General features: G+C 35.8%; 1 protein-coding gene across 4 annotated transcripts in view; it reads left to right on the plus strand.

Moving 5' to 3' along the window:
- The window catches only part of LOC110450190 (endothelin-converting enzyme homolog), a 58,728-nt gene extending 40,541 nt beyond the window's left edge, over nt 1-18,187 (plus strand). For 3 of the 4 annotated variants that reach the window (XM_021497503.1, XM_021497504.1, XM_021497505.1), the window contains exons 10-18: nt 3,979-4,201; nt 5,168-5,344; nt 6,073-6,176; nt 7,410-7,520; nt 9,400-9,467; nt 10,218-10,348; nt 11,265-11,429; nt 11,954-12,030; nt 12,447-18,187. In XM_021497503.1, coding sequence (XP_021353178.1) covers nt 3,979-4,201; nt 5,168-5,344; nt 6,073-6,176; nt 7,410-7,520; nt 9,400-9,467; nt 10,218-10,348; nt 11,265-11,429; nt 11,954-12,030; nt 12,447-12,546 — 1,156 coding nt within the window. In that variant the 3' untranslated portion in view covers nt 12,547-18,187. Of the gene's footprint in view, nt 1-3,978; nt 4,202-5,167; nt 5,345-6,072; nt 6,177-7,409; nt 7,521-9,399; nt 9,468-10,217; nt 10,349-11,264; nt 11,430-11,953; nt 12,068-12,446 lie in introns of all 4 variants that reach the window. The other variant, XM_021497506.1, reaches the window with a different exon arrangement.
- Nucleotides 18,188-20,187: the final 2,000 nt, after the last annotated feature.

Consider the following 20,187-nt stretch of genomic DNA (forward strand, 5'->3'; position numbering starts at 1 on the left):
CAAAGGGCGTAGTGACGGCAGCAAACATAAACAACCTACCCGAGGGCGTCGTGACGGCACCAAACATAAACAAACTACCCGAGGGTGTAGTGACGGCACCAAACATAAACACCCTACCCAGGAGCGTAGTGACGGCACCAAACATAAACAACCTCCCCAGGAGTGTAGTGACGGCACCAAACATAAACAACCTACCCGAGGGCGTAGAGACGGCACCAAACATAAACAACCTACCCGAGGGGGTAGAGACGGCACCAAACATAAACAACCTACCCGAGGGCGGAGTGACGGCACCAAACATAAACAACCTACCCGAGGGGGTAGAGACGGCACCAAACATAAACAACCTACCCGAGGGCGTAGAGACGGCACCAAACATAAACAACCTACCCGAGGGCGTAGGGACGGCACCAAACATAAACAACCTACCCGAGGGCGGAGTGACGGCACCAAACATAAACAACCTACCCGAGGGCGTAGGGACGGCACCAAACATAAACAACCTACCCGAGGGCGGAGTGACGGCACCAAACATAAACAACCTACCCGATGGCGTAGTGACGGCACCAAACATAAACAACCTACCCGAGGGCGTAGGGACGGCACCAAACATAAACAACCTACCCGAGGGCGGAGTGACGGCACCAAACATAAACAACCTACCCGAGGGCGTAGGGACGGCACCAAACATAAACAACCTACCCGAGGGGGTAGAGACGGCACCAAACATAAACAACCTACCCGAGGGCGTAGAGACGGCACCAAACATAAACAACCTACCCGAGGGGGTAGAGACGGCACCAAACATAAACAACCTACCCGAGGGCGTAGAGACGGCACCAAACATAAACAACCTACCCGAGGGCGTAGGGACGGCACCAAACATAAACAACCTACCCGAGGGCGTAGTGACGGCACCAAACCTAAACAACCTACCCGAGGGCGTAGTGACGGCACCAATCATAAACAACCTACCCGAGGGCGTAGTGACGGCACCAAACATAAACTCCCAACCCAAGAGCGTAGTGACTGTTTTATGGCTAAGCACCAAACATAAATACTTTTAAAAATAGACAGATAATCATTAGAAATTACAGACACTTTTGTATAATTATAAATCTGAAATTGGAACATTAATTTTTAATATATTGGACCACTAATTCTATAATACTAACCTATTTTTAGCTCACCTGGTCTAAAGGGGAACGAGGGTCTGGGCCATAGCAAATTAATCTTTAAAATCCTTCTTCTTCTGTAGGAATGGAAGTATTTGTTCCATATTTGGTCTGAAGCATACTTGGGTGAAGGGGAAGCAACTTTGTATAAACCATGGGTCTGGCCCCCCAGGGGCCTTAGGGGCAGGGCCCTGTAGGGGAAATAGAGGTAAAACCTTTAAAATCCTTCTTCTACCATAGGGATTAAGGGATTTTATCCTAATTTAGTCTGGAGCATCCTTTGGGCCAAAAGGACTCAATTTTGTATAAGCAGTGGGTGTTGTCTCCCAGGGGGCAGAAGGGCGGGGCACAATAGGAGAAATAGAGTGGGGCTCTGTTTGAAATTTGTTTTATCTTAAGTACTGGATGAATCTTTCTGAAATTTCATATGTACATGTACTTACAGCACCTACCATGGAGTGCTATATCTTTACTTTATACCAATTATTTTAAACATATTCAGGTGAGCGATACAGGCCCTCTGGGCCTCTTATTATTCTTATTATTCACTATGTATTCTTTATTTACATTAATGTGAACAGTAATTTCCTCGTAACATAGAAATATACCTTTCCTCCTATGTCCATAACAACACCACTAATGTTGATGACGTCATAATGTTCTATTGTTAATTAACCATTGTTTATCTGCTTCTGCCATTACAAGGAACAAAACTCCAAGGTTGGAGTGCAATTGACACTAAAATGAGCTTTTATCTGCCCCCGGCTTTAAAGCTCATTGTCCTTTACATCACAATATAAATGTGAACCCCTAAAAAAGCACTTTGGGTGTCTAAACCATTGTAAAATTGTCCTGATGAAGCCTCAACTTTAGAGGTGAAACTAGTCGGCCAAATAAACTCTAAAACCTACTTATTGGTGACGCTTGAATAATTGTTGTGACTATATCCATTTTCTTTATATGTGCCTATGTTCTGTAATCACCCTACATACCTTTTGGTATCCGTACTCAAAGTGAAGCGCCCCACTGATAAACCCACAAACCTACACCTGACGTTGGCTCTATTGTATATACTTTAATATATATGGGGCAAAGAAGTAATTCCAACAGTGTGGACAAGTTTAGGTTGTCAAATTTTCGGAGCAATCCGCTCCTTTATCAAGACACAGTGAAACAGAACAGTTACATGTACATACGTACATCATATTACAAGAAGATAGAATTAATATACTATAATTGAAAATATAGCTATTATATAAAACCAATAGTCCCCTCGGCTAAAGACAGCCGAAGGCAGCAATTAAGCTGAGAGCATCCCGGACAAGGAACGCTGATGTAGAGGACCTATTCTTGCGCAAGATGCACTATCACATAAAGTGAGTCAACGAGAGATAAGCACCAGAAAGAAGGGACGAGATATCAAAAACGTGGAACATGTGCATGTTGGAATCTGGCCCGGTAAATGTGAAAAATCTCAAATTCCTACGGAATGTCTCATTAGTCGCCTCTCAATTCTGCGGCGGATTCAACCCCTACTTTAATATATATGTACTGTTTGGAGTCTAGTGTAGAGGGTCAGAAATGAACTGATGTCATCATATCTCATTACGATAGTCAACCATAGCTGTACTATTGAAGACACTGCTAAATTGTATCAAATATGAATATTAATTTTGATTTTGTTAATTCTAAATATGAAGACCTCACCCCTCTACTCAGAACTCACAGGAGGTAACTAACTTCTACAAAGCACATATCACACAGAGGGAGCTAGTTAATTGGTTGGGGAGGGCTCGGCAAGATTTTAACTGTCAACTATGTGCTATAGAGGGCAGTGTTAAATTGTTAAAAATATTGAAATTACTTTAATGCTACACAATTATAGCCTTTGGCTGAGGTCGATACCTGATTTATCGATCTGAGAAAAGATATATTGACAGAGGACGCAGTCCGAGGTCAATATATCTTTTCTCGGGTCGATAAATCCAGGTATCGACCTAAGTCAAAGGCTACAATTGTTTTATCATTTTCAAAACAGTAATGTTAGCAATCTGAACAAAAATCACAGCAAAAATCTACGGAAGCGGGACGATGCGTTTGTTTGGAGTCACGTCATAATTCTATTTTTAGAAACACCCAGTCCTTCAACAAAAATCATGCGCTCCAAGTCAATATCGGTTTTTATCGGTGGACACGTGATGCACTCTTGGCCAATCACTTGTTGGGAATAATATGAAAAAATAATAATGCGTGATATTTGATATTTTTAAATGATTTAATTAAGACTACTGTTAGTTTTATATAATTTTGTCTCTTTCACTGCTGCTGATAAACTGCCTGCCACTGAACTTAATTAAGGGAGATGTGTATATAGATTTCAATGAAACTGCTGAGTCGATCCCAGTTTGAATATATGGCAACCATTAGATGAGATATTTTCATATTTTATTTCTGAATTTTCTTTCACATTTAGTCATGCAGTTACTTTAAACACAGGTACTAGCCTTGTCTCTCAATACACTCATAATATAAACTTTATTAGAAGTGTAATGACCGACAAGGCTGGTACCTCTGCTTCAATTTATATCAATTAAGGAAAATTTTGAGAATTCAGAATGTTGTATTACAGTGATTCCTTGGTATTATAGTGTAAGGAACTAGCGGGGCAAACACTGTGATGCTGTATAACCCTAGAACTCGAACAAAGTCAAGAATGTTCAAAGGCTGGACAGGTGCCAGCCTGCACGAAACATGCATGCATGTTCAATACCTCAATTATTTAGATTGTATTTAAATGTTACAGCGTGTTAGCTGACTACATGGTCTGGACAACGGTCAGTAGCTTATCGGGATACCTACCTCAACGGTTCATTGACCTTGCCCTCATCCTCTCTAAGGTGGAGTCGGGCGTGACCAAGCTGGAACCCCGCTGGAAGCGATGTATGGGTAAGGCTGTCGGTACTGCCGGGTACGCTGCTGGCGCCCTCTATGTGCAGGACTACTTCGCGGAGACAAGCAAAGCTCAGGTCAGTCTGGCAACATTCGGACTGTAAAGCATGCACTCTATGTCCATAGGCAAAATGTCCTGTAATTTAAAGTTTTACTTTCTACACAAACCATGTACTTATTAAAGGTGTCGCAACGTTTCAAGACCGACTGGTCCATTTGTCAAGCTATGACTGTCACTCAGGGCCTGTATAAACAGTCAGATTCTGTGCTTTAACTGCATTTGTTTGAGGTGATTAATTAACATAAAATTTCATTTTGTCAATGATATCAAAGAAGTTTAGAGAGACTTGGAAGATGAAAACCATTTCTAATGTAGCACAGAATCCCTGCTAAAGCAACAGAATGGGTTCATTAAACTGCATCCTCGATACTCATAGGATATATATATATGTCATAGCGAAATCAAAGGCTCAGTGTGCACCACCTTGTGGATGAGACGAAGAGAATGAATTCTGATCATTTGATGTACATTAAAATATTCTAGCTAGCTGTTGGTCTCATAACATCAAAATTTACTGGCCTTGAAGTCGGGTTTCGCTCCTCTTTAGTCTTTAAAGGACTGCATGGTATCAGTCTAGCGATTGGTCAGTTTTTGTTTACCTATAATTAAAAGGCCAATCAAATAGCTAGCGGCATACCTTCATTTTTGCTATGACATATTCCAGGGGTGCAGAGAGTGAAAGTGAGCGCAACGGGCCCGGGAGTGTCGAGGATGTCTATAAACTAGAGATGGTATAAAGTAATGTTGATACCATAAAGGATTGAATCTTGTTTTGGTTGATTTCAAGGGGAGAGGAATTTAGTTGGTCTTAAAATAAATTTAATGAACAGCAAAGCAAGATGCAATCCTTATATTTCAATCAACATGTGTTTTTTCAGTAATTGGAACTTGTAAGTCCATTCTGATAGTTTGTCCAAGATTATGGAACTTGGTCAAGTCTACAAATATACAGGTTTTTGAAGAGTCTGTTATTCTACATCAGGTGGAGGATATACTGGAGCAAGTAAGAGCGGCATTTATTTCCAATCTTCCGAGCGTGACCTGGATGGATGATGTGACTCGGGCAAAGGCTGCAGAGAAAGCAGAGCATGTCACCAAGAAGATAGCCTACCCTGACTGGATCCTGGATCCCACAAAGCTTGACACGCATTACGAAAATGTAAGAGTTACTATTCACAAAATATTCAATTTTTATAGAACATTGCTTTAGGGAGATGGGTGGTTCAGTGGATAGTGCACTTGCCTTTCACCTTTGAAGGCAGCCAGGGTTTAATTCCCCGATCAGACATGAAAAGGTATGGGGTCAGCTGCCCTACGACGTTGATTTTCTCCATGTGCTAACATCCAGGCCAACATGCTTAGTGTCTTGCTAAAGGTAGATAATGAGAGTCAGTGATTTGTCTCCAACATGTTAAAACAAAGAGTTAATTACACCAAATTAGATCACTATATGTGTGTCCTATAAAATGTTCACCTCTATAAAATATCTATCTAGAAAATACTCGTCCCCTCAACAAATTGTCACCGAAAAATATTGATGTATGATTTAAGACAAAGGTAATATTTATTCGCCCTTCACATTTAATTACTATGTATATGATGTTGCTTTCAAATGCTTGCTGTTATGATAAATTTGCCCCCGTTATGGAGGGGGAATAGACAAAAATTAAACAGCAGTGAAAATTTCTCAGTATATATCTCATTTTGGTAGACTTTTTATAAGTACCTACAAATTATGTTTTTAACTCATTCACCCTTGAGATTTCATAATGAACTCTTCCAGTTCAAAGGTTGGAAGAGTTCATAATGAAATTTCAGGGTGAATGAGTTAAATTTGCCTGTACTTTTGATATACAATTTATATAATATTGCTAATTTTTCTTTCAGCTCACTATAACACCAGGAGAGTTTGTAAAAAGTCTTTTCGCAGTTTTACAATATAGTGTACAGAAAAATCTTGATAAACTGGGCAAGCCTCCAGACCCTGAAGAGTAAGTATACTATATTCTAAGTAAATAAACAAAAGGGGAAACGTATCTTTTGAATCCAGGCTTCTATAAGTATTGATATTCAGGTTACAATAACTGTATTGATACTTTAATCAATTATCAAGGCCGCATTCATTTATCGCAATCCAAACAATTGAACCAGTTGGACCAGAGTTGTTCGTTTATGAAACAAGGTTGGACCTAGTAATCTGATGCTATTTTCAGACAAGTCTTGACAATTATAAAGCCTTGCAAGGCCTGCATAAACATTTGTAGGTCCTGCAGGTCCGCCAGGTTGACAGACAAACCGGTTGAACCGGAAACACGAAGGGGGGGCTAAGTGTTGCCTATTTGCTTTACTTTACCATAAAAGGGTTCTTTATAAGGTCAAATTGTGTCAGAAATTCAACACTTTTTTAAGCTCACCATCATCTGTTGTTTTATTTCTATAATTACCTGTTTGTTATCTTTATTTACCTATTGTTTACCTGTATGTTTACTGGTGGGCTACAATTACATGTTGTGTTTACCTATTGATTACCGATTTTGTCTCGTCGCCACGAAGTGGAAGCGAGACTAAGGTGTTGGTTTTCCAGCGACGGCGTCGTCAACATTACATTTTGGCGTTTATGTTGGTTTCTCTGAAAGTATAAGTGCTACATCAACCAAACTTTGACCATAGATAAATCATAGGTAGTACATCTCAACCCATGCATCAAATGCTGGATGCGTCAAAACTTCTTTTTGGTCCATTGACTTTGTCAGCATCTCCATCAACATTAAAGTTTTTGCGTTTATGTTAGTTTCTCTGAAAGTATAATTAAAGTGCTATATCAACCAAACTTGCACCATACATGCATCTTAGGTAGTACATCTCAGCCCATGCATCAAAGGCTGGATGTGACATACCTATCATGCTCCATTGACACTGTCAGCATCTCCATGAACATTAAGTTTTATTTTACATTTGTTTACAGGTTAGCTATGATTAATATATTACAGTATATATAATGTGTACCTGTCGTTTTACCTGTATGTTTACCTGTTTGTTTACCTGTATGTTTACCTGTTTGTTTACCTGTGTGTTTACCTGTTTGTTTACCTGTTTGTTTACCTGTTTGTTTACTTGTTTGTTTACCTGTTTGTTTACCTGTATGTTTACCTGTATGTTAACTTGTTTGTTTACCTGTATGTTTACCTGTTTGTTTACCTGTTTATTTACCTGTGTGTTTACAGGTGGGCTATGATGCCTACAGAGGTGAATGCCTACTACTCACCAACCTATAACAACATTGCTTTCCCGGCTGGAATTTTACAGAAGCCTTTCTTTGACCCAGACTTTCCAATGTAAGTATTCAACATCTTACATTTAAACTGCAGATTCTGATTGAATTGATTATTAGCTCACCTGGCACAAAGTTGTGGTGCGGCGTCCGGCCGTCCAGAGTCAATGTTTTACTTTAAACGACTTCTTTTTAATAAGCGAAAGACCTAGGGTGATGATGTTTGGCCAAAAGTAAACTGGGATGAAGGGCTACAACTTCTTCTGAATAACCAAATTTCCATGGTGATGAATTTGGCGAGTATCGTGCTGGGATGACGGGCTACCAAGTTTGTTAAAAAAATTACCTTCACCCATTTTCAAGGTCACAGGGGTCAATTGTCTTGAAAAATCTTTTAAACAACTTCTCCTGAATAACTTAGAGGCCTAGGATGATGCTATTTGACCAGTAGTATGCTGTAATAGAGGGCTACCAAGTTCGTTCAAATAAATGACATTGACTTATTTCCAAGGTCACAGGGGTCAAATATGTTTAAAACCTTTAAACAACTTCTTCTGAATAACCAGGAAGCCTAGGATAATGATATTTGGCCAGCAATATGCTGGAATAAAGGGCTACCAAGTTTGTTTAAACAAATGACCTTTACTTATAATCAAGGTCACAGGGGTCAAATATGTTTAAAACCTTTAAACAACTTCTACTCAATAACCAAGTTGCATAGGATATTGCGATTTGACCAGTAGCATGCTGTAATAGAGGGCTACAAAGTTTGTCCAAACAAATGACCTTCATCTATTTTCAAGGTCACAGGGGTCAAATATGTTAAACATCTTTTAAAAACTTCTTCTCAATAACCAAAAGGCCTTGGATGATGATATTTGGCCAGTAACATGCTGAGATGAAAGGCTACCAAGTTTGTTCAAATGAATGACCTTTGCTCATATTCAAGGTCACAGGGATCAAAAATGTTTAAATCTTTAAATGACTTGTTCTGAATATTCAAAAGGTCCAGGGTAATGATATCTAGCCAGAAGTATGCTGGGACGGAAGGCTATAAACTTTCAAGGTCACAGGCGTCATATGTTTAAATCATTTAATAGATTCAAATGGATCGAACACAGATATTTTGCCTGTAGCTGTATATTAGTCCACTTTTAAGATTACAAGTGTGAGATTAATAGCAGGTGAGCGATTCAGGCCCATTGGGCATCTTGTTATAACTCATAAGCATGTAAATGGATCACATATAAATACGTTTAAAGTGCTAATCAGTGAATTATATTTACCAGGGGAGGTAATTGAAACCACATTATATAATCCTACAAAGTTACGATTGCACTTGGTCAGCAATAACTAAAATTCTTGGTAGTGAAGCGGACATAAAACACTGAAACTTTCAAACAAGATAGCATTCATATTTGCTATGAATGCCATGCCCAGATAATGATGTCATTATTATGACATCAGGATTGTAACATTATAGAGACAACATACCCTACATGGAAGATAGCTATTGTATTCATTAAACAAGCTTTCACATTTTGAGTAGGGGACTGCTAATTGTAAGAAGTTCACTACTTGATTAAACTGTAACTAAGTGTTGGAAACCTTTATAAATTGAAAAGTTTTGAGTGTAAACATAATCAGCAGGGCTATAGACCAGGAATGGAACCCCAGACTTCAGATTGTTATACTATCTCTGTAACCGATTGAGCTACCTACCTGGTCAATAGAAGCATCCTGGCCAATCTGCGCTACAGTTATAGCCAAACGGAAAATGTTATGGGGAGATTACTGTGTTTGGGAAAAATGGCAGTGCAGTGGGACAGGGATCCTGAAGTACTTTGACAGCCTGTAAAATACAAATATTATTGTTTTGTCTGGTGTAATATTGTGCACTGAAGAACCTTAATTCTGAAACTGGAAACATTTTTGTTTTTCAGTCCTTTTAACTTTGGTACGGTGGGGATGATTATCGGACATGAATTAACACATGGATTTGACAATTCAGGTAAGATCTGAGGGTCAATTTTCGGGACCCTATGCTTACGACTTGACCCCAGGGCTTTATCGCTTGACCCCAGGTCAGGCTCCAGGAGTCACTCAAGTGACCTTTGCTGATTGACTTTTATCAATGGCGGCTTCAACGTGATGAGAATCACATTTTAATTCCAAAAGGGACGTTCATCTCAGGGGATAGGGGTTAAAAAAGGAAGTTGTTGACCAAATATCATCTCCTCTTAAGTTGGTTGAAAATTTTGTCCAAACTTTCCTTAAATTGTTCTTTGTTCACCAGCGCCATGCATGTACATTGGGGTCATTTGCCTTACTGTATGTGCTAGCTTTATATGAAATAAATAAATAAAAATAAATAATCTATATTTAACTTTGTTTACATTGTCAACAACAAACATAAGCTCTGTAAAGCCACCATGCCATCGGAGGGATAACAACTAGCCCTATCGGACATCACTCTCTTTATCTGCCACTGCTGGAGATCGAACCAAAATTCTTGGGAGAGTGAGTGGTCTGAAGCTCACGCTTGATTGCACACAGTAGTAATGACTGTACACGTTAGCAATCAAGGCTACCGAGGCATGCTAAAGTTACATCCTAAAGTTAGATGTTGGTCAGTATAGCAGGTTTATTGTTCATACTTTTGCTCATTTGAATAATAAGATCAATAGGCATGTTGTTTCAAAATCCTTTTCAAATGTTTAATTTGTAATACATACAATAGGTTGTCTTTTCTTGTTTCTAGGACGGAAATTTGATCTTAATGGAAATTTACATAATTGGTGGACCAACTCCTCAATCGATGGTTTTAAACGCCGGGCAGGCTGTATGGTGAAACAATATTCTAGTTACGAGGTGGAACATCTCGGTATCCATGTAAGTAGTGCTGTCTCCAATGTTTATGATATATTCAGGCTTTAAATGACGGACCTGTCCAAACACCACTCGGAAAGATATTCCTGTATAAAACGTTTCTTTAAAACCAGGCTCTATTTTGAACCGTTGAACTTTCTTGACCTTCTTTTGATACATAAGTTTCCATGTGATACAGGTTTCATTTGGTGTATACAGTCCTATCGGTGTGTACTCTCTGAACAGGAATACTCAAATATTACATTAATTATATTTATTTTATCCTAACTCATGATTTCAGCCTAGTATACCTTTATAGTTTTTATAATATTTTTTAAAGCTGAGTTAAATTGAGATTTAACATGTTAAAGGGAGATAACTTACAATTTTTGTTTGCTTTATTTTATGAACTTTTAATTTGCACAAGTGGGCGACATGGGATCAAGTCCATACTCAGATAAGTCCTAAATTCATGATCACAGCAAAAGCTCAACCGAAAGCGTAACTGTCAATATTATGCAAGGATAGACATAAATAATTATTGAATGAAAACAGGTTTTTAGTTGTCTCCAACAAAGTCGTACATGTAACTTTGAGTATGTTCCCGTTGTCTCGACTCTAAACTGCTAGAATCAATTCAATATTCAGGTGTCAGAAAATATGAGACATTTTGTCAATATCCAGATATTTAATTGTCTACATCAAACCATACATGTAATGGCCAGAGTGTGTCTATCATACATTGTAGAACACAGGCTACAGTTTGTCCGTTACTATAACATGTTTTCTTGACCTTTTATTGGCCCTATAATTACCTCTTTTGCGTTAACGGAGCATTAAGAATGTCATATAATACAGTTTGTGGTTGTTTCACATGAGCCACTTCAACAGATTAAGAAGGTAATTATGATTGATTTGATAATTTTCTGATTTTTTATAGATACGAGGGGAAACCACTCTAGGAGAAAACATAGCAGATAATGGCGGTATTAAGACTGCGTACCATGCCTACAGGAAGTGGAGAAACAGTCATCCTGACGATGAGCTACAGTACCCTGGCTTGGATCTAGATGACGACCAACTCTTCTACGTCGGATTCTCACAGGTAAAATGATACACTCAAGGGGGTTAGAGACACAATGTCCCATATAAGTTAAATTTGGTACTATTCCGACGATCCTGCCATTAACGTTGATACCTCCGTATAAAGAGTCCCTTGCTAAAATTATCATTCATTCAGGTAAAATAATATATGACCAATTTTTCTTGTCAGATCTTTTCAAGTTTAATAAATAGATTATGACTGAAATTATTTAGTAACATAGAGATTGCAATTGAAAATAATAACTTTACTTTGACTTCCCGTATAGAAGTTAAAGTAATTTGTATGACAAAACTTGGGCTAAAGAAACCACTTTAGATTAAAGATTATCCACAATAAAAGCAACATACCTGTACTGGCTACCTGTGCAAATGTATTAATCGTTTACCTGTTTCCAGATTACCTGTAGTTATTGCTTACCTGTGTGCTGATTATCTGTAGTTATTGTTTATCTGGGTGCTGATTATTGTTGTTTACCTTTCCCAGCTGGTTACCTGTATTTTTATTTATATGTTTTAATGTTTCAGCTCTGGTGTTCCTTCTATACTCCAGCTTATGCTAAAACCTCTATTGTAACAGACGAACACACCTACGCAAAATACAGGTGAGGTTTTAATTAAACACTGCTATGCAAAATACAGGTGAGGTTTTGATTCAACATACCTACAGCAATCGATACAGGTTAGATTCTGATTTAAACGCACCTTAACAGCAAAAACAGTAGAAATTTTAATTAAACACACCTAGGCAAATACAGGTGATACTTAAATCAAACTCACCTACAGCAAATACAGGTGAGATTTAAATTAAACTCACCTTCAGCAAATACAGGCGAGATTTTGATAAAACACACCTAGGCAAATACAGGTGAGATTTAAATTAAACTCACCTACAGCAAATACAGGCGAGATTTTGATAAAACACACCTATGCTTATTAATTAATTTGAACCCGGAAAAGTAGTTTTCTCGGACTAAGGAATCCCCTGGTACTAATATTTGTAATATGACTTGTATTGCAGGGTCATCGGAGCCTTGTCTAATTCTGATTCCTTTGCCAGAGCTTTCCACTGTCCAAGGAACTCACCCATGAATCCTGAAAAAAAATGTGAAGTTTGGTGATAAGTTTATGTGTTAAACCTCACTTCTTTCGATGTAGAACAAAACTAAATGTCCAGAAATTGCAATCATTGTCAGTAAATGAATCATAACAAAACTTGTATAATATCATAAATTTACCTTTTTTCTCCCTTTTTTCCCCCAAAAGAATTACACACAATGTTTCCATATTTTCAGGTCCTTATAATTTTTGATATCTTTTTATCGAACATTATTTTCCACATTTAAGGGTTTATGCTCTTTATAAGTCATACCTGTGATTTGTGTAAGATTGATCTCCCTTGTTTTATAAGCATTGTTGATTTATGCGGGGAAAATACCATAATGTTATGACTGGATAATCGTTGTCCCTGTGTGCTTATTTGTGTGTATATGAATTTGCCAGTCCAAATTACCATTCATAAATGATATTTAATTGTTTTTTTTCAGTATGAACCTGATTTAGAAAGGGGGATATATTTCAAAACATAAATTTTTGCTTAATACAACAATTGATAATATTTTTTGGTATATATTCATATGATTTCAAAATCAGAACTTAAAACTAGATAGAAATTGTTTTGAGAGAAATTAGCTTCACCATATCAAAAGTAAGTCATTCACCAACATTTCTAAATTTTTTATTATTATTTTTTGTTTCAAAGATATAAAATTATAAATCGCTCCGCATTATCTGTCATTTGAAGTTTCTTTAACTCCCACCATAGGAAGTTTTTTGTCTGAAAACCCTATACCCTCTGTGAGAAATCCACTTATATATATCCTGATCTATTAGACAAAGCATTAATCCTTTATTTGAGACATAATTTAATATATTATTGGGAAATCCATCAATTAAAACACAATTTAATAGGCAACTCAGAAATGTTAAAATATGATAACTTAATACAGATTACAGAAATCCATTTCTTGATAGATAATTAAGAAAACATTGTAGAAATCCATTAATTGATTCCCAAATGATAAAGGAATGCAGAAATCCAATAATTAAGATGAAAATGTTATAGACAATGCAGAAATTCATTAATTAATAGCATACTTTAACTCATTCACCCCTGAAGACGCATTTGAACTTTTCCAGTTCAAAGGTTGGTATAGTTCATTATGAAATTTCAGGGGTAAGTGAGTAGAAATAATATTGAATTAGCATTTCACTTTTATTATAATGTATATCATGTTGTGTACAAATGTTTGCTGTACTGATAAATTGCCGTCATTACGGACGCAGAAATAGGCAAAAATTAAACTGCAGCGAAAATTTCCCAATAAACATACAGTAGACAATTTATGATTGAAATAGGAGGTAATGAATATATGATATGTGAAAGTACAAAAAATATTCATATACATTCACAGATTATACTAAAGTCTTATTTCTAGTGAATGTTTAAGTTATAGAAAATATGACCCAGGCCATATAAACTCATTAAATAATGACACTTCATGTTTTTATACCAACCTATTATTTAATTTAGTTTAACTTTATTTTGTTTTTCACTTTAGCACTAACAAGTTATTATATGTGAAATGAAATAGAACAATGCAATTTATTCCAATCAATATCCCCAGTTGTTAGATGATAAACTTAAGGTGAGAGTCACACCATTGGTTTTAATGTATCAAGCATTGAAGAAGCTATTTTCCTGTTTAATCTGTGATTTCCAATTTATATTCATGTAAAGACAGTTGTAGATTTCAGGCCTTTTTAAGCAGTAAGAATTTTTAAAACTTTTCCAGTTGATGATGCTATAAAGTAGTAAAATAACAAATAACATGACCAGTAATGCAATGGCTCAGCAAATTTGTTTTATATTAGCAAAAGGTCAAGGGTTTGATTTCTAAAGTGGACAGTTTTATGAAAAAATAAAATTATACTGAATTTTATATCTTAAGTATATACATAATGTAACTATGTGCTATACACAATGTAACTCTGTGCTATAACCATGGTGTTATCTAAGTCCGTGCTATAACAAATAAACAAGGTAGAAAATTCCCAAATTGGAACTCTTTTGTCATTGGAGATACAATACCTGAGTGCTGGGACTTTCTACCTTAAGGAATATACTATATGTCAATGTGTCTTATCACAGGAATTGTACAGAATGGGTGTCCGACATGGGTTGATTTCTCGTCCCTCCTTTTATAATCATGATTTATGGGACCAGTTAGGTTGTACAGTTGTACAGTGACAACGAATCATTATGCATAATACATTTATACATGTAGTTACAAGGAGAATTGGGAATTTTAATCTTAGGCCAAACAAAGATATATGTGTGTTTCCGGTTTCCCTGACGACCTTAGATTTTCGTGCATACCCTTAAGTTTTTATTGGCATTTAGTGATAAGCGCTGTTACAGTCTAAACTCCTGCTCTGTATAAGCATAGTCAAAATATTTTCAAAAAATAAATATTTGCCTATCTACCGACCCTAATCTTTTTCAAGCAGAAACGGGAAACACACATATTTGTGGGGGTCTTAAATTATACAGGAATATATATGTGTGTACTTGATATGTTTGTATCTGATGGGAATACAGTGTTTGGGGAGTTCAAATACTAATCTGGGAGGTTTCATATTTCCTGTGTGTTTGAATGTGGAAAATTGTGAAAATACGTTGGCGCTAATCAAAAGAATACTTTAAAATTTGAGAAGTTTCATGAAGCTAAGAAAACACTCAAATATATCATTCTTTTCAAAAATGTGTCTTGTTTAGAATTTTCTTTGTTGTTAAAAATTCCTTTGACCTTTCACATCTAGATTTATTAAACCATAATATATAACTAGAGATATATAACTTTGCTTGAGTGACCTGGATACCCGTTTTAACATTTTCATGAAAACAATTGTTACACATACTGAAGCCATAGAATTCAGATTTAAAAAAAAGATATGACAATGTTTTACTATTTTATATATATTTTGTATATATCATGTGTTACGAATACCTAATTGTGATGACTGACAAATCTGTCATCAGTTTGAAAGTTTTGGTTACATAAGACATGTGTAATGTAGGTGTACCAAAGGGAACTATTTTTCATTTGTTATGAGTTTAACTTCATTTTTATTCAACAGTAGTGCAATTTACCTGTGGAACATTTTGTTTGTCTCAGTAATTATATTGTGTTAACCATGTCTGACTCTAGGTAAGAATTGCATGTATATGTATAATCTTAAAAACAGTGCAGAGGTAGAATTATAACTCTTTTGCAGCAACATTGGTGCAATGAAAACAAATATCCACGACATTTTACCGTGTTCGAAAGACATCTTTAAATTAATATTTTTTTTATCAAACAAAGGAATGACTGATTTTTTCTAAAAAGTTATATATCATTAAAAACTCTTAGTATCATTATTCAATTAATTAGTTAACTGCATGATCACAGATTTTTTTGTATCCATCATAAAAAAGACCAGCATATACTGTACTAGTCTCCCTACTAACCATACATAATAACTTTTATGAAAGGGAAATACAGATCAGTTCTACACTGTAAAGAAACAAACATTAACCTTGTAATAAAAACAAATCGATATGAAAGGGAGAATACAGTTCAGTTCTACATTGTGGAGTAACCAAAAATTACCTGGGGAAAGGGAAATATATCTCGGTTCTACACTAACATATCCAACATTTACCTGGTAGCTGAAAGTAACCTGTATGAAAGGGAACCTTGCGACCTTAATTAACCTTTATGAAAGGGAACCTTGCGACCTTAATTAACCTTTATGAAAGGGATAATACAGCTCAGTTCTACATTGCCTGGTATATTGTTTATCAGACCAGATAAATAAAAACATGATTTCTTTAACAAAACATTTATCAACCACAAATAGCTTAATCTTTTATATTGTTTTTTTTTTGTATAATAGGGGGACAAAAATGGACATTATACGTTTAAACTCCAAATTGAGTAAATTAAAAGGATTTGGTAAAAAAGCTTAGGCTTAGTCTTATTAAAATTATTTAATTAAACATACCCCAGAAATCAGTTGTAGAAATTATTTATTCTCCCATTATAAATGCCGAGCTAAATCTGTTAAAACAATATATACAAAGGTAAGAAAATTATAGTGCTACGCAAAAACATCTCACTAACACTATTAACTAGAAGATTTTATGAGCACGATGGCGCCTTGGTCTTTTGATATATTTATTAAGTCTTCCTTGTACATGTTTAGGTGTTTCAAAATGAAAGTGTTATTTCATGACCTTTTTAGGGTTTGGTCATAGGGCGCTGATATATCGGAGAATATTGTTTGACGTGCCACTGTAGAAATGAGTTATTCTCTTGATATTGTTTGTATTCTATGACAGGAATGGCCTTACAATATCTTTTTTATCCGTGATCAAATCAATATGTGAATTGATCTAACAAAGTGCCTATGATATATACCTGTTTCAGGTTCTGTGCTTTATTGACATTCAGTCTTTATATCATGTTGACACGCTTTGAACAATGCATGGTAGTGTAAATAACATATTCACTGGCTAGGAGAATATTGAAGTGGTTTTTTGTAACATTTGTCATCTCGATGAATTATATTTTGGGAAACATGTTTTCAATCTTAGTGGTTTGTAACTTTGTTTGAGATGTTATTTTATCCTACATATATGATTGCCCTGAGTATAACTATTTCCTTTTATTGTTAAAACCGGACGCAACACTAAAACAAAAAGAGCTCTTCCTAATTTGAACCGGTGTATTCAAAATTATTTAAGCAATAAGCATTAACGTATTTTTCGCCTTGTGAATGTAAAATAGAAACCATTAATATAGGTTGTTTGGTATGGAGCTGAATTCAGCAACGACGTTTTCTATGAAAGTGACATTTAAATTGAAATCCGTTTATATTAAAATGTTTGGGAAATTTCAAATCATTACAAATTTTACGATACACAGTGCAACAAAAGAGATATGTAAACTGTAGGCGATGGATTGCTCTTATGAGGATTGTATTCATATTTCAAATTCAAATTGTATGGGTCATAGATTTCTATACTTACACCAAACATTGAGTTCCTTTCCCCTTATATTGTAACGGTCGTTTATGTCTACTTTTGAAAACAAAATAGGATGACTCCTGACAGGATTTTGGGCCGTACAAAAGTAGAAAAGTCTATGTTTAATAAAACAAATCAATAATGTATTTTACCAAACTGTTTAAACCGTTAAGAATATGATAAGCGAAATTCCTCATATGTTTTAACAAATTACATATGTATTTTGCCAAACTGTTGTAAACGTTTAGATTTCCCCGTGCGTCTTACATAAATAATGGTTGCGACGATAAATATTTGTCATGGATTGTATGCGTTTATTTTAAAAACTTCGACTTCTTTATGAGTACGAGTATTGTATGTTTGTGCCTAGATGGACGTATCGAAAGGATGACGGAACAAGTTTAGTATCGAAAACAAATGTCTTCCTGTGTCAATGTTCAATGTCAAAACAAACTTTTGTTGAAAACAAAGGTTGTGCAATGATATACAATATCTTTGTTTTTATCTTTATTGAACTATTAAAGGCTGTTTTAAAGGCAATAGTAATCTACAGTAGCGATTTCATCGTGGTTATGGCTCATTACTGTTATACTTTTGGAGAAAATAAAAAAATCATGTTTTATGAATTATAAAGTGTGTGTTTTCATTTATCATTCATTATTAATCATTGATGGGACACTAACAGGTCTATTTTGTTCATTATTGGTCTCTCTTGTCACCCCAAAAAGCAATTTATCATCTTTCATCAGAACTTGAATTTTAGTATATGTGTTACATATCTTAAACATTCTTTTCACGACCGTGAAAGGATAATAAATAAACGGGGGAACCAAATGGAAATGAATTATATGAAGACAGCTTGTTGATTTCAAATCAATCTCGCCTTTCTTCACTCAGAATGCTAAAAAGCAAAACTACACCAACCTCCCGTTTTGTGTAACATATATTATTAATCAGATTGTGAAGAAAAGATACAATTTTGCTGGCAAAATCTGATACAAAATGCGCTGGAGAAACTGAAGTGATACCTTGTCTTTGTCCATTTAGTAATATACAACATGTAGTGAAATATAATAACCATATACATACGCTCGTTTTTATGTTTTATTATGCGTTCTTGTGATTTATGTACGTAATGATACTCTTGCCATCCATATATATCGTCCACAGGAGAATTTTGAAATTTGGTCAATCCAGTCTATAAAAACAACAATAGAAAGCCAAAATGTCACCAAAATTGTAATTCGAAATGAAACTGATTAAACTTGGACAAAAAGTGAACAGTGGAAAAGGTTTACACGGATACACTTGAAAAGGTATGATAAGACCAGATGTTCTGATTAGGGGAGTATATACTGCTTAATCAGCGACACCCGCCAATTAATTTTATGTCGAGTCCAAGTAGTATCACGTCTTCACATCGAGAACTCGGGTAGTGATAACAAAACCACAAAGCACATCAAGGAGCATAATGAAAAGCAGTGACCTCTTTATCACCAAGAAATAGCTTATTTCCCTACGATATCATGTTGGCGACGTTCTCCATAGTCTTCACCAAGATGTGTCTTTAGAAACCCTGTGCTGTAAGTATGTTCGTCAGCAGTCGACATCTATCACGGAAGTCATGCCATTCGGAGCAAGCTCTTGAATACCGCAGCAGCTGCGACACGACATGTAAACACATTATACAAATTATAGAGCGGTACATTTTATTTGTAAGTGTCAATGGGATCAACGTCAGTCCGGCGCTGAGTTTGTGATTAGAGGAACGCTGTACCAATAAGGGATAGTGTACTTATCAAGTTACCGTCAAGCAGGGATGTGATATTCCCTTCGTTATCTCTTAATTGCAACAAGGTCAGTTAATTCTTCGAGTACGTGAATACATTTTTTTTTGGTGATTTGATTTGTATTGAACTTAAACATACTAATTTAATTTAAATCTTAATTTGATTTGCCTTACGTTTTGCTCTAGTAAGACAATTACTCGGCCAGGTATGGCTATCCTCCAGTTAGCTTTATTAGTGGTCTGTGATATTCAAAGTCAGGCAAATCCTGTCCCCGATTTTGACCCTGTAATAAATATGCCTTTCCCGAGCCGGTACACAAGTTAAATAGATATGTTTAACAGCAGCGCTATTGTTAAAACAGCTGATATGGTCCTATATATTACCCACATAATTTCACCACTGTTTATACGTTAATATCTAAAATTGTGATAATGTTCGAATAAGGACGATTTTGTGTATACGTCACACAAGAAAATTGATGTGACTACCTGTTATACTATTATAGATATATGAAGCTAACCAGTAAATGCAAAGAGTATCCTATATCGTGGTGTTTGAATTAATAAACATGTTAACTCAATGGCTTGTTTCCGGTTTTTCAAAGCATGGCCAACTTAACCAGTCGTTAACGCAATTTTCAAAATGCGAACTTTGAGAAATCCCCAATATTTACAATTTGTGTGTGTGTGATTTTTTGCCTGTAAAACTATTTATAGGTTTATCTTTTTAATTTTCTGTGTTGAATTTTTGCCTATCTAGCTGAATATACATGTACATCTTTTTCTCGTTTTCTTTGATTGAAAATCTATCTGATTCAAGTTTTGTGTTAAGTTGAATTT

The sequence above is a fragment of the Mizuhopecten yessoensis genome, unplaced genomic scaffold (assembly GCF_002113885.1).
Source record: "Mizuhopecten yessoensis strain PY_sf001 unplaced genomic scaffold, ASM211388v2 scaffold5091, whole genome shotgun sequence".
Classification (NCBI taxonomy): Eukaryota; Metazoa; Mollusca; class Bivalvia; order Pectinida; family Pectinidae; genus Mizuhopecten; species Mizuhopecten yessoensis.